A 14,271-nucleotide genomic window follows, 5' to 3' on the forward strand; every position below is an offset into this window, starting at 1 on the left:
TTTCCTCAGCCATCTTCCACGGAGGCCTGGAGGTTTGTTCATAGATGGTTCCCTCCTGTTAGCCAGCTCCTGAGATAGGAGCCCAGCTGGCCTCCCAGATCGACAACCTCCCCATCCCACCCTGGGAGACTTAGGTGTCCCTATAGGTCACACAGGCAGGATCTGCCCCTTCCATCTGGTATTCGATCCCCATCTGCTGGACTCCAAAGTCCTTGCTTTTTCCATAAACCCTAAGACAGGCCAATCTTTTCAGCCCAGGGCAGGAATGTGGGTGGCTTGGAAGAGGGAATGCAGCCACAAAGCTTCCCTCTCCATTGTGTCCCCAAGGCAACTGCCAGTCTAAAGCCCACACCAGATCCCCTACTCTGGGCCCTCCCTTTGCTCTTCATCACCACATCCACGGTTGTTGCCCACCCGCCCCCTCCACCTCTTACCTTCCTCCATCCTCTCCCTGCATGTGGCACAGTGACACTGACCAGCCTATCCCTGAAACACACCACCTTCCTTCCCACCCCAGGGCCTTGGCACATCCTTTTCCCTCCATCTAGAAACTCTTCCCCCAGATCTTGAAAAGTCTCCATCCCTCACTTCCTCCAGGCCTCTGCTCAAATGTCCCCTCTTCTGAGGGCCCTGCCTGACCACCCGCCTCACCAATCACTCTCCGGCCCTTACTCATCCCCCCTGTATTGTTCTTAATCACTACTTGATATTATATTGTATAATTATTTGTATATTTGCTTTTTGTCTGCCTTGCTCCACTAGGATGTCAGCAAATTGAGGGCCGCACTTTGCCTTTTTCCCCCCTGTATCCCCAGTTCCTAGAGTAAGACCAAGCCCACAGGATGTGTTCGATGAGTGTACATTGAATGAATGAATGAACAGCAGCCCTGAATGTGGAATTGAAAAATGTTCATATTCACAATTCTCATAGTCAATGTCTGGTCCCTACAAAGGAGAGAGAAGTGTGTCTCCCACCTATAGAAGAATGAATATTCCAGAAGCAAGGGAGCCCAGGCGCCTGGAGTGTGTTAGGGGTGAGGTAGAGGAGCTGGGGAATTTGGGGGTAAGTCCTCCCTTCATCCTCTCTGGCCTTGGGTGTGCATGTTTCATCCAACACAAAACTCTCCTTTGTGGGCCAGCTGGAGAACTCCTTTTTATCTCACAAAACCCTTCATGGCCCTACTCTTTCTCCTAAATAACAAGTATCCATTATGAGCAGCGTTCCCTGCTGGGGCCTTGGAGGTAGGGCTGGACCACTCTCCAAAGGTGGGGTCTGGAGTATGGACCAGAGCTGAAGGCGGGTGTCTGGCACTGAGGTTTTAGTCCCTGATCTGCCTGCCCCATGAAAGGGCTTTGAGACCCCCACCTGGGAGAAGGAAGAGGGGCACTCTGCAAAGGGGTCGTAAGTCCAGACCCTGCCCTCAGGAAGTGTGTACTCTAATGGAAAGTGGAGAACAGGCTGTGTGGTGGTGGGGACCATGCCTGGTGGACAGAGTGCTGCCACATGGGCTCTGGTGGGTCAGTGCTGGTCCCAGGCCTGAGTGAGGCCTGGGGGTGTCCACTGGCACAATTGAATTAATGGCTAACAATTATGAAGCACTTACTCTGTGCCAGGCAAGAATCCAAGCACTTCATAGGAATTAATACTCCTAGAAAATGGAATTATTATTATGGTCCCCATTTTACAGATCAGGAAACTGAGTCCCATAGAAGCCAAGAGCCTGGCTGAACGTCACACAGCTGGTGAGTGGTGGAGAGCCAGGATTCAAACCACCTCTGAGCTACACTAGGAGCTGTGCCCTAACCCCACCCATGTGTCTCCAAAATGGAAGGCTGGCTGGAAAGGTACCTAACAAGTGCTCAATAAATATCTGCTGAATTAGTGAATTCAACAAATTTGTGCCTGTCCAGAAATCTCTATTCCACCAGCCTCAGTGCCGACAATTCTAGGAAATGCTATAACTCGGCTAGTATTCTCACCACCATCACCACCACCACCCAGTGCGCTTCCATCCCTGGGTTTGGTTAATGATCACAACAGCCAAACTTGCAAGGGGAACATTATCACCTCATTTTACAGAGAAGAAAACTGAGAGGCCTCGGAACCAGAGGACAGATCTGACTGCGCCATTTCAGGCTGCCTGTACAGGCTGCTGCCTTTAAAAAATGCAAGTACCCCTGGGAAGGGTAGCATGTAAAATGTTATTGTCACTTACAGTTACTGGTAAGGGCATTTCTCAGCTTCTAAAGGTCACAGTCCTGAGCTAAAGGGAAGGGTTTTGGGGGGGGGCATTGAAGAGGAAGAGGTTCATGATTTTGAAGCCCTGGGGGTTGAAAGAAAGCTGGGTGGAGAGAGTGCCAGAAGAGAGTGGTGGGTGTGAAAAGGAAGTGGGGTAGGGCTTGAAAATAGACCTTCAGTACTTCCTACTTTTTCTAGCAGTGTCTGCAGCTTGAGAGGGAAGAGGTTGGCTATGTTCCAGAGACACTGCGTGACCTCCAAGGGGCCTGGGCTATCTCTGGAGCCACTGGTCCCCAGAGTTCTCTGCTTCGACATCCGCCCATCTCTGCATCTGGGCTGAGTGTATAGAAGGGGCTTGGTGGTGACAGAATCAGGGCACTCTGGACCTCCAGCCTCCACCACAGTGAGGGGACAGGTGAACACTAGTTGAATCCTTAAATGTAGCAGACCTGGAAGTCCCCTGAGCTGCCCAAGGCACAGAGGTGGCCCCATACTCCCTCAGGCCACCAGGGTGTCTGCAGCCCAGAGCTGGTCACGGGCACAGCTAATCTCCCCTGAAGCACACAGGATCCCAAGTGCCTCCTCCCATCAATCCCGAGCCCCAGCAGGGACATCCCTGGCTGTCAGTGAAGGAAGAGCCTCTGTTCACTGAGCCCCTATTGTGAGCCAGTTGCTGGCAGGCACCTCACACACTTTCTCATTTAATCCTCACAATGGCAGATGAAACAGGAGCTCAGAGGGCGAATCTGTTTGTCCAGAGTCACCCAGAGCCTGACTGGAATCCAGGCTTGCTAGCTCTCACCTCTACTCCCATCACCTTGCTGAGTGAGGGAAGTCCTGTCCCAGCATCACTGCCTCTTGAAGGCAGGGGGCTGGTGGAGAGGGCTTGGCCATGTCAGGCCAGCCTGTGGACTCCTAAGACCCCGGACTCCTGATAGCTCCTGAGTGCCTCCCTTCTCTACAGGGACTCCCTCCTTCGGCTCCTGGTGCCCAGGTTAGAGGATGGAACAGGAAGGAGGGGAGGCAGGGAAGGATAAGGGGAGGTCAGATCAAGCTGGGGGAGTCAGCCTGCTTGTCTTTCTACTCCAGGACCAAAGCTAAGGGGGAAACTGTCAGTGGGGTTTGGGGGACATTGGAGGGCAGAGCCCAGCAAGGCACCATCGGCTGTGATAGCTCAGGGGGCGCTCGGGCCCCTGTGTGTGGGCCAAGCATGGAGGAGCTTGCTGGGACCTGGGCGGGGCTGCGAGGGTGGCAACAAACTGTCCGGGACTTTTGGCTGCTTCATGATCACTTCCCCCGAGTCCACCTGCCAGGCCCAAGGGCCTTGGTGGGGTGCTCCACGAGGACCTCCTTCACAGCAGCCCTCCTCTCTGACTGGCTGGTTCCTCTGTCTCCCTTGGTTCTTCTGCTGCCCTGACGGGCCTGGGCTTTCCTGGACCCTCACGTAGGGCCTGTACCCGGGGCCTCCTCTTGGGGGACGCTGCTGGGGCTTTCTCCCGCTGAGGCGGCAGGTGTGGCTGGGTTCACAGGGACCTCTGGGGTGGAATCCGTGGATGGGGCAGAGGAGGCTTCATCGCAGGGGCTGGGGACTGGGCTGGCAGTGGGCCCAGGGGTCTGGGCCTCGGGGCTTGCCTGTGGCTGGGCCACAGGATCCAGCTGGGGCTGGGCCTCATGGTTCTCCTGTGGCTGGGCCCCGGGGTTCAGCTGAGGCTGGACCACAGACTCTGACTGTGGCTGAGTCATAGGGTTTGCCTGTGGCTGAGCCATGGAATCCAACCGTGGCTGGGCCACGGGGTTCTCCTGTGGCGGGGGCGTGGGGTTCACCTGTGGCTGAGCCTCAGCCGTGAGCCCTGGCAGAGTCTGATCACCAGAGTCCACGTGGGTCTGTGGCTCAGCTGGCGTGAAGCTGCCTGGCCGCTCCTCACAGACAGCTGCCGCGAAGGAGGAGAGCAGCTCGCGCAGCAGGGCCCGAAGGTCGGCGCTGGCCAGGAGGCAGAGGAAGGGGCTCAGGCAGCTGTTGAGCAGGATCAGGTAGTCAGAGTAGACCAGAGCCTCCCAGAGCAGGTAGCCGGGGTAGATGTCCCACAGGAAGGCCAGGTACAGCAGCTGTGCCAGCTGGTAGGGCAGCCGCAGGACCACATAGGCTGACAAAATGGTCTTGGCCACACGGGCAAAGCCTCGGCAGGCCATGGACCTAGGCTGGTGGCGGTGGCAGGTCCTGCAGGCAGCGGCCTGGGTAAGCACGTGGCAGACGAGCAACAGGAGAAAAGGCAGGAAGCCCCCCAGGATCTCCAGCATCCGCAGCGGCAGCTCCTCGCTGTCCCAGAAATCCAGGCAGATGACCAGGTCGTACCACCAGACGGCGGCCTCAGGGAAGACAAGCCAGGGCACGCTGAAGAGGGTGGCCAGCACCCAGACCCCAGCACAGATCCAGAGGGGCAGGCGGGCTGGGCGATGACCAGGGTACCAGCGTGGGCACAGCGCCAGGAGGCAGCAGTCCAGGCTAAGGGCTGCCAGTAGGAAGAGGCCGGAGGAGTAGGACACACCCCACAGGAAGTAGTAGAGGCGGCAGGCAGCCGTCCCCAGAGGCCAGTGCCCTCCATGCTGGATCTCCAGGATCTGGAAGGCTGCTGCCGCCAGGAACAAAAAGTCAGACAAGGCTAAGCTGAGCAGGAGCAGGGCGAGCCGCGTGCCTGCTCCCTGCTGGGCCTGAGAGCCAGCCAGCCATGCCATAAGCCCATTGGCTGGCAGCCCCAGGAGCAGCAGGGCCACCAGGAAGACCGTGTCCCAGCCACCCTGGGGGTAGTAGTCCTCATCTTCAAGGTCTGTACGGGGCCCGTGACCCACGGCACCCAGGTTAGCTTCCATTGCAGTGTCCATCTGAGGTCCCCAGTGTACCACCGGACATGGAGTGGGCACCTGGTGAATCAATGAAAGCATGAATGACTGATGAGAGAGAGGATGCTGTGCCTCTCCATGCAAGTCACTATTTCTCTCTGGTCCATCATCATCACCTTTGGTGTGATTATGTTTTGCCAGAGTCTTTAAATAGATTGCTTCACCTAGTCCTCATAAAATCCACTCTACAAGTAAGGAGAGGAAGGTTCAGAGGATCAGTGACTTACCCAAGGTCAGAGGTAGGGATGTGGGCACTAGAACTCAGACTAACCATTCTGCTACAGGGCATCCCATTGTGTCCAAATAGACTAAACCAGAGGTTTTAAATATATTTCAATAAAATATTATAGTGGGATTCTTTTATGAACTAAAAGGGTGTGCTCAGATTAAAGGAGGGAGAGCACCCTTAGGGCTCCAGGGAACAGAGTTTAAAAGCCCCTTGGTCAGAGCATCGCAGGTTCCTTTTTGCCTGGCATCCTGGACTCAAGAGTGTAAGAGTCAAAGTGGGGAGGGCTCAGGGTCCCGTGGGCCGGTAAAATCCAAGGGTGGGTAAGGGAGTCTAGGGCAGAGGATGGCTCTCATTTGTTCCATGGGGCTACTAAACAGAAAAGGGGGCAAGAGTCTCAGCAGTGTGACCAGGATAAGGGTGACTGGGTCCTGAGAGGCCTGCTGCCCCCACCCTACCTTCCCTAGCTGGGGGTGGGAGTTTCCCTCTGAAGGTAGGGAAACCAGATGCCCCAGAAAGGCTCCATATTGCCTGTAGCCCATGGCTCCGGCCACTTGACCTTTAGCCTAATGGTCTCCCCACCCCTAGTGCTCTTACTCAGGCAGTCCCCAACTCTGCCGGCTCCAACCCCTACTGGATCAGAGCCCTGGGCTCCCTGGGCCCCGACTGGTGAGGTCTGGCTTACCTGTGAAGTGCAGGCTGCTGGCTGGAAGGAGCAGGGCGTGCCTGCCTGCCTGCCTGGAGGTCTAGCTGTCCACACGGCCCCACGCCGGGGCCTGCTGCATGGCGCCCGGCGGCACGAAGGCGGCCGGCATGAAACCCAAGCTGAGAGGACATCAATCATTCATGGGGCTGTTTGCCGGGAAACCCTAACCCCAGCCCAGTAGGGCCAAGTGACCAGCCAGGCACCCACCAAACCTCAACAGGGCCAGGTGGCTGAAACTTCCTCACCTTGGGCCCCTCCAGATCGGGCAGGGTCTGGGTCCCCCTCGTCTGACGTCACTCCTGTGACACTCCCATGATCCTCAATCATCTGTGATTCAAGGCCTCTGTGATCTGGCCTCTCTTCCTCAATTACACACAGCCTCTGCTCCAGCCAGGATGCCACCCATGGGGGTCCACAGTGGGCAACCCTTCCTCTCCTTTCCCACCTCCCAGCCTTTGCCCCCACTCTTCCTCCCGCCTAAGAGGCCTCCCCATGTCCTCACTTAGCTACGTCCTGCCCACGGCACACAACAGGGCTGAGTCTTCGACTCTCCAGCAATATTGTCCCCATTTTATAAATGAGGCAACTGAGGCTTAGTGACAAATTGCCAGGTCTCCCAGCTTATAAGTGGTAGAACTGTAGTCCGAAGCGCACAGTGGCCACCGTGTCCTGGCACCCCATGTTGCTGAGAACTGTTCTCTTGACCCAGCTGGCTCTGCCCTGGCCACCCCAAGGCAGAGGGCCTGGATTAGGGCTTGGGCTGCCTACCTCACTTACCCTAATCCCCCTCAGGGCCCGATCCGTGGCCATCAGCTCTCAGGTGGGGGTGTGTAAGCAGCTTTATGGGTCCTGGGATTCAGGGTGCTCTCTAGTGCTGTGTCTCTGAGCCCCGTCACCCCTTTCCACATGGCCACAGAGCAAAGGAGGGGACAGCATGGCTCAGCCCCAGCCCCCAGCCCCCAGGCTTCCAGTAGCGGTGCTGAGGGGCCCCCCTTGACCAGGAGGAGGAGCAAGAAGGAGAAGGGGCTCCGAGGGTCCAGAAAGAGCACTGACAGCTCCGGGGAGCAGGCCCCCACACAGGGCCCCGAGGCCCTGGGAAGCAGTAAGAACCCAGCTAAGACTGGAGAAGGGCAGGAAGATCCAGCCCCTGCAGCCCCCAGGCCGGCCTCTCGTCGCCAGTCCCACCGGCATCGTCTTGCCCCCCAGCATGATGCTGCTCAGAGGACATATGGGCCCCTGTTGAACCGCATCTTCGGGAAGGTCAGGTGGGGCCTGGGCAGGGCAGGGTTGGGTCCTGCGGGTGGGGATGGGGACTCCTGGCCTCAGGCTCAGTCCACCCTGCCCCTAGGATGCAGGCCTGGGTTGTGGGGGCAGGGTTTCTGCATTTTGGGGAAGGGTAGGTCTTGGGCAGCTTGGGCAGTGGGTGGAGCCAGATCTCAAACCCAGGGTTCTGTGGGAGCTTGGGGCCCCAGGAGCAGGAAGGGAGTCACCACTTCTCCTGAGACCCATGGGACTTCAGTTGCCTTCTCCCGCCCTTGTGGGACTGGCTCTGCCCAGGCCAGCACGGGCTGGGGCTGGAGGAGGAAGGATGGCCAAAGCCCTGGCTGGCCCTGGCGACATGCTGGACTCTGCCCCTGCAGGACCGTGAGCTGGGCCCTGAGGAGCTGGATGGTGAGTGGCCCTTGCCGGCAGTGGTGGGTGGGAAGTATCCCAGAGCCTGGCTGCCTGCCTCTGACCTCCCTCCCCTGCAGAGCTTCAGGCTGCCTTTGAGGAGTTTGACACAGACCATGATGGTTACATCGGCTACCGGGAGCTGGGCGAGTGCATGCGGACGCTGGGCTACATGCCCACCGAGATGGAGCTCATTGAGGTCTCCCAGCACGTCAAGATGCGAAGTCAGTGCTTGACCCCCCTCGGCCTGGGGTGGAATGGGGCGGGGAGGGTGGGAGCCACCTGGCTTTGCAGCCCTGGTCAGCTCCACCCCAGAGGGATGGTGGGAGGTGGCTCTGGGAGCACAGCAGGGGTGATGATGGAGTGAGGGGGGTGGCAATTTTCAGGATAGTTTGACATTGGCCAGGAGACGGGGGTTGGGGGGCAAGGAAAGCACGGGGTGCCAAGAGAGACCCTTGGGGCTCAGACCGAGGACCCCATCTCTAACTGAGACCAAGTGGTCTGTGCTGGTAACAGCCACCTGGGCTGTCTATCTGTCTCTCTGGCCCTCCCAAGGCTCCTGAAAAGAGTGAGGACTAGTGTGACAGAGTCCTTACCATTCCTTGCAATTAAATGTCCAATGGGCTGCACTTGTGTGATTAGCATGAGCTGATTTGTCAAATATCATATTCCCTTCATCCCAGGACACCTGCATTTGTTTTTTTCTTTACAGTTTCTAAAATAGGATGTGACTTACAACTAACGTGAATATTTAGTGTCATACTTCTTTATTTTCCTCAAAGCTATTAATTGATCATTGGTACTTTTTATAATTGATGGCATCTTAGAATCCAGGGACTAGGTGGATATGCTCCTAAGGGATATTTACTGCTGCCAATGAGGTTCCAGCACTTTATAGCCATGAACTCCAACCCCAACAGCACCCTGTCCTTGGATGAGGAGGGAGGTTCAGTAAGTCACCCAGGGCCACAATATTAGTGGCAGAGCCAGGACTCGAACCTGGGGCTGTCTGGTTGCACAGCCTGGTCTCTTTCTCACATACTTGGCTGCTTTGCTGAGAGTACTTCCTGAGCATTTCACCTCCAGCAGAGCCCTGGGCTGCAACCTCCTACCCTCCTGGGGCCATTACATGGGTGTCCTTCCTGGATGCAGAGCTGGGGAGCGGCTGGCCCTCATGACATCCCTCCTTGAGCCCCAGCCCTCACCACTGTGACATTTTGCCTGGGTCTGCAGTGGGTGGCCGTGTGGACTTCGAGGAATTTGTGGAGATGATGGGCCCGAAGCTGAGAGAGGAGACGGCGCACATGTTGGGGGTGCGGGAGCTGCGCATCGCCTTCCGTGAGGTGTGGAGCATCCTCCAGGGTGCGTGGGTGGCTGGGCAGCACCCTTACTCGCCTCCCACTGAGGCCAGGAGAAACTGGGAGCCTCAGCCTCTGGAAGCCCAGAGCCCTGAAGCTGATGGGACTAGGGCCAGGGAAGGGTCGGAGAGGGTTTGGCTCACTCCCAGCTTGGGGATCCACCCAAGGAGACTTCCTGGGGCAGAGGGGCTCACTTCCTCTGCCTGGGAGGAAGAGGAAGGCGTAGATGGACAAAGATAGGGACATCCAGGCACAGGATGTGGCAAGGTGGAGGTCGGTGCAGGTCGAGACAGCTTTGGGTAGGAGGGAGTGAAGACTGCCGGAATTCCAGTTTGACAGGGACAGGGATGGGCGAATCACGGTGGCAGAGCTGCGACAGGCAGCACCGGCTCTGCTTGGGGAGCCGCTGGTGGATCCTGAGCTGGACGAAATGCTTCGAGAAGTGGACCTCAATGGGGATGGCACTGTAGACTTTGATGGTGAGTCTCCTTCCCAGACAATCCCCCCCAACCCCCCGCATCCCTGCAGCTCCTAGGCTGAGCCCAATGCGTCCTGGGATCCCTGGCTTGGACCAGCCTAAGCACTGCCCCTTTTCTCCCGCAGAATTTGTGATGATGCTTACCACCCACTGAGGCTCCAGGAAGGAGAATGTTGCTCCTCTGGCCCCAGACACCAGCAGGGTCCATGCGGCACACCCTCCTCATGAGGCCCCAGGATGAAAGAGACCCAGCAGCCCCAGACTTCTGTTCCTGACAACATATGGCAAGAGAGTTGGCTTGTGATGTCACCTGCCCAGCCTCGTCCTCCCCTCCCCTCCCCTCCATCTGATCTGCCTGGAGGAACCCTGCCCTCAACTACCCATCATTCCCCAATGTGAGCAAGACTTGGATCTCTCCAGCCCCCGGGGAGGTAGGGAGCTCCCTGGCACTGGCAGCTTTCCAAGATGGGGCAGTGTTGGGGGGGGTATTCTGGTAATATGGTGAATTGAGAGGGTGGTTGGACATCTCCCACTACTTATGTGTGGATATCTTTATTTAAAAAAGAAGAAAGCTGAACTTGAAAGAAAGAGATGACCCCAGGTACCAAAGACAGAGAGAATCCAAAGCTGGGTGGCGGGAGGGAGCAGATGCCACAGGGCCTTCAGAGGAGGGGAGGTTTGGGAGCCTAGGCTCTGACACTCAGGAGGGACAAAAGACCTGCAAGAGGCTGGGGAGCAAGACATGACCCCAGTACATGCCAGGACCTCAAAGAGGCACCCTGTTCTTGAAAAGGGGATCAAAATATACCTCTACCCACCAGCCTGAGAAAGTGGCAAGGAACAGATGTTCAGGACCTTGAGTGGAAAAAGTTACCCTAGAGAACCTGAAACTAAGGCCTGCATGTCAAGCAGGAGTGCAGTCCTCATAGTGTGAAAAAGCTGAAGAAATAGGAAAAAACTGCTGAGAAGGGCACTCTTTCAACCCAGGGCACATGGGATTTAAAAAATACCCCAAATCCTGTCACTTCTGAAGATGAACTCAGGACGAAAAATTACAAAGCACATAGGGAAACAAGTCACTATGAGGGGACTAGGCAGATGCAGTAAACAGGAGAATCAGCAAAGTGTAAATAATAAAACAATCAAAAGAGACTATTAAGTCAATGCAAAAAAAAAAAAAAAAAAAAGAGAAAGAGATAAAAGAAGGAGGAGAGACCAATATGCAGAAACAGTGTAATATGAAAATAGAAAGATTAAAAAACAATAGAACTTCTAAAACTAGAGGATATAGTTATTGGAATGAAAAATCAAGGGATAAATTAAACAGCAGATTGGACACAATTTTAGAAAAGATTGTGAACTGGAAGCTATAGCTAAGAAATCACCCATAAGGTAGCACTGAGGGATATATTAAAGAGTAGTTAAAAGTCATTAGGAATCTCAGAAGAAGAAAATAGAGAGCGGGCATGAGGCAACAAAGAGATGATGGTTGAAAATTTTCCATAAAGACTTCCACAAAGACAAGAGCCCAGATTAAAGGAGTACATTGGAGCCAGAGAAGGAGAAATAAAAATAAATGTATTTCTAGATGCATCCCAGTGAAACTGCAGAATATAAAAGGAAAAAATCTTGTAAAGAACTCAAGAGAAAAGTCAGATTACTTCCCGAGGATTAGCAATTAGACTCTCCAAAGACTTTTTTCATTGACAACAGCAGATGCCAGAGGACAATGGGATAAATTGTTCAACGTGCAGAGGATAAATGACTGCCAGCCAAGAAGCCTATACCTAGCTCAATCACTAGTCAAGAATGAAGATGAAATATAAACAAACAAAGGCTACTATATTCGATATCTTGTAGCAGCTTATGTGAAAAAGAATATGAAGGTTGAGTATATGTATATTCATGTATGACTGAAGCACTGTGCTGTACGCCAGAAATTGACACAACATTGTAAACTGACTATACTTGAATTTAAAAAAAAAGAGTAAAAAACAAAAACAAACAAGTCTCAAGGGCTTCCCACCCACAAACTCTTGTTGAAGGGCTGGCTTCAATAAGAAGGAAATTCAAGGCAGAGTGTGTACTAGGCAGCAGGAAGGAAATCAGTAAACATATCCGTGTATCTAAAGAAGCATTAACTATAAAAAAAAATTGGGGGGATTTTAAAAACAAGGAGGGGCTAAAAAATAGACAAAAATAAAATAAAAGATGGAAGGGGATACTTTAGACATACTGAAGTCTTTTTCTTGTTTTTCCTGGAGGAGGATAGATTCATTGATTAACTTTAGACTTTGTTAACTGTGTAAGGGGAACCATTAATATAAAAGAAATTGAGATGGAATGTTCCCTTCAATAGTCAAATCAACAAGAATTCTTGATTAAGCCAGTAGAAGGCTGAGAAGGAGGAAAAAAGGCAAAGAAAAACAAAATCTATAGAAAACATTCAAATAGAAGGTAGAAATAATGCTTAAAAAACCAAAAATTACAATAAATATAAGCAGATTAAGTCATTTGGTTAAGGAGGGAGGGTACAGCTCAGTGGTAGAGCGCACATGCACGAGGTCCTGGGTTCAATCCCCAGTACCTCCATTAAAATTTTTTAAAATAAATAAACCTAATTACCTGCCCCCCCAACCACACCCAAAATATAAACAAATAAAAGGGAAAAATTGTTCGGTTAACAGAGTCTCAGTCCCAGAAGAAAAGACTAATATTAGCTTGGGCTTTCTGTAAGTGACAGAGGCCCCAAATAACAATGCCTACACTGGATGGAGGTGTATTTTCCCCAGAGTCTCAGATGAAATCCAGCTGTAGTGTCTTTAGGGGCCCAGGCTCCTCCTGCCGGCTGCTCTGTCATTCCACCAGTGTGCCCACGTTTATCTGCTTTCCAGCTGGCAGGAGAGAGACAGGAAGAAAGAGGAAAGGGGGAAAAGAGCATGACCCACTTATACCCCAGTAGGCAGGGCTCCCCACCTGGTACGCCTAGAAGCTAAAGATGCTGGGAAGTGCAGTCTTTGAGTGGCCTTGTGCCCAGCCAGAAACCAGAGGTTCTTCTACTACAAGGGCAGAGAGCAGATCCCAAAAGGCAGATACTAGGCTCTTCCTCACAGCCGAGCGCAGGATATGAGACACATTTGAAGCATAGTGACAACTGAAAGGCTGAAAGTGATGGCTTGGGCAAAGATTTACTAGGAGAGAATTAACCAAAAGAAAGCTTGTGTAACTCTAGGCATGTCAGACAAAATGAGCTCTGGGGCAAAAAGCACTAGGGATAAACTGAGTCACAATTCACCGAGGAAACCTAATGTTCCTAATCCGCGTGCAACTCTTAATGTGTTTTCCAACTAAAAGGAATTCATAGAGTTTCAGTATTCATTATTGCCTGAGGATAGTGTTGCTGTCAGTCAACTTGGATTAGATCAATTAACCAGCAAAAATCAAGTACATTGGTCACATTAAAACTTTAAACCTTGCGATTCAGTGTTCTGTCAACATGTTCACATAGACCGAGGATTGGTAAACTTTTTCTGTAAAAAGCCAGATAGTAAAGATTTTAGGCTTTGGGGACCATGTGGTTTCTGTAGTTTGTATGGCTGAGCGCCAGAGTCAACATATAGGTGTGGCTGTGTTGGAAATTTAATTAATAATAATTAATTAAACTTGGTTTATAGACACTGAAATTTGAATTTTATTAACTTTTTTGTGTCGTGCAATCTTATTATCCTTTGACTTTTACCCAACCATTACTAAACTGTGAAAACCATTCTTAGCTTGGGCCTATGGGGTATAGCTTGCTGACCCCTGAAATTGTCTTTTTTTTAATTAAAAAAAATTTTTTTTTCTGAAAGTCTTATAACATGGAAAAGCACCACTTCTGGAATCACTTTCTGTTTAGTTAAGATTGTGAAGTTATGAGTGTAGCAGCAACTCTATATTAATTTGCTAATTTGCCCACTTTAAGTGAATGGTTTTCATACCTTGTTCTTTTTTCCCATGTTTGTTCTGATTATATCTATTGAAACGAAATTTTAAATCTGATTACTCTGTTAATACAAACTGTGGGCTTTTATTATGTATCTTTATTTCACTTTTCTAATTTTTATCTTACAAAAGTATTGGTCCATGATGCATTAGAAATGAAAACTGGTCCTTTCGCCACAGCTGACTTGAGAACCACTGATTTGGGAGTTCCTGCATCCAACTGGTGCCTCCTAAAGTGCCTTGATTGGTGGCTGAGGGTGGGGAGTCTGTGTGGGCCAGGAGAGCAGGAGCAAGAGCAGGGGTCTGGGTGTTCATCCTTTCAACAAAGTCACAGAAATCTAAAGGCACTGTCCTGGCCGCTGCAGATACAGTGGAGGCCAAGCCAGGCAAATACCTTCTTAACGGCGCTCACATTTTACTGGGAAGACAGACTGTAAACATGTAAGTATGTGAACAGGGTCTCCAGAGCCCACACTCATTCAGCCAGCCCCTCAGTTGGTCAGCTGGGGACCAGACCAGCTTAGTGACGCCCACCTTGCTCTGAGTCACGAAAGCCCTGCCCTTGGCTGAGCCAGTCTCTCTGGGCCTCAGTTTCCTCTGAGGATTGCCAGAAATGACCTGTGTTAAGTGCTTAGCACAGGACCTGGTGCCTCCTAAGAGTTCAATAAATGGTCGCTATTATGATCTCAGATTTCAGGGTTCTCAAAGATT

The 14,271-nt window shown here is 52.4% G+C and overlaps 2 protein-coding genes across 2 annotated transcripts; one reads left to right on the forward strand and one right to left on the reverse strand.

The window, feature by feature from the left end:
* Positions 1–3,679: 3,679 nt before the first annotated feature.
* On the reverse strand, positions 3,680–5,119 carry GPR152 (G protein-coupled receptor 152). The gene has a single exon (XM_006175985.2). It carries the CDS (start codon positions 5,117–5,119, stop codon positions 3,680–3,682), a length of 1,440 nt encoding a protein of 479 aa, XP_006176047.2.
* Positions 5,120–6,975: 1,856 nt separating this feature from the next.
* On the forward strand, positions 6,976–10,109 carry CABP4 (calcium binding protein 4). The gene is made up of 6 exons (XM_006175995.3): positions 6,976–7,329; positions 7,710–7,740; positions 7,821–7,964; positions 8,974–9,083; positions 9,430–9,577; positions 9,702–10,109. The coding sequence occupies exons 1-6, from the start codon at positions 6,976–6,978 to the stop codon at positions 9,728–9,730; spliced, it is 816 nt and encodes a 271-aa protein (XP_006176057.1). The 3' UTR covers positions 9,731–10,109.
* Positions 10,110–14,271: the final 4,162 nt, after the last annotated feature.

Source organism: Camelus ferus, chromosome 10 (assembly GCF_009834535.1).
Source record: "Camelus ferus isolate YT-003-E chromosome 10, BCGSAC_Cfer_1.0, whole genome shotgun sequence".
Lineage (NCBI taxonomy): Eukaryota > Metazoa > Chordata > Mammalia > Artiodactyla > Camelidae > Camelus > Camelus ferus.

Coding starts and splice junctions, on each gene's coding strand:
- GPR152 (XM_006175985.2), bottom strand. CDS start 5,119: ATGGACACTGCAATGGAAGCTAACCTGGGTGCCGTGGGTCACGGGCCC.
- CABP4 (XM_006175995.3), top strand. CDS start 6,976: ATGGCCACAGAGCAAAGGAGGGGACAGCATGGCTCAGCCCCAGCCCCC. Junction 7,741..7,820: donor GGGCCCTGAGGAGCTGGATG/GTGAGTGGCCCT, acceptor CCTCCCCTGCAG/AGCTTCAGGCTGCCTTTGAG. Junction 9,084..9,429: donor TGCGCATCGCCTTCCGTGAG/GTGTGGAGCATC, acceptor CCGGAATTCCAG/TTTGACAGGGACAGGGATGG.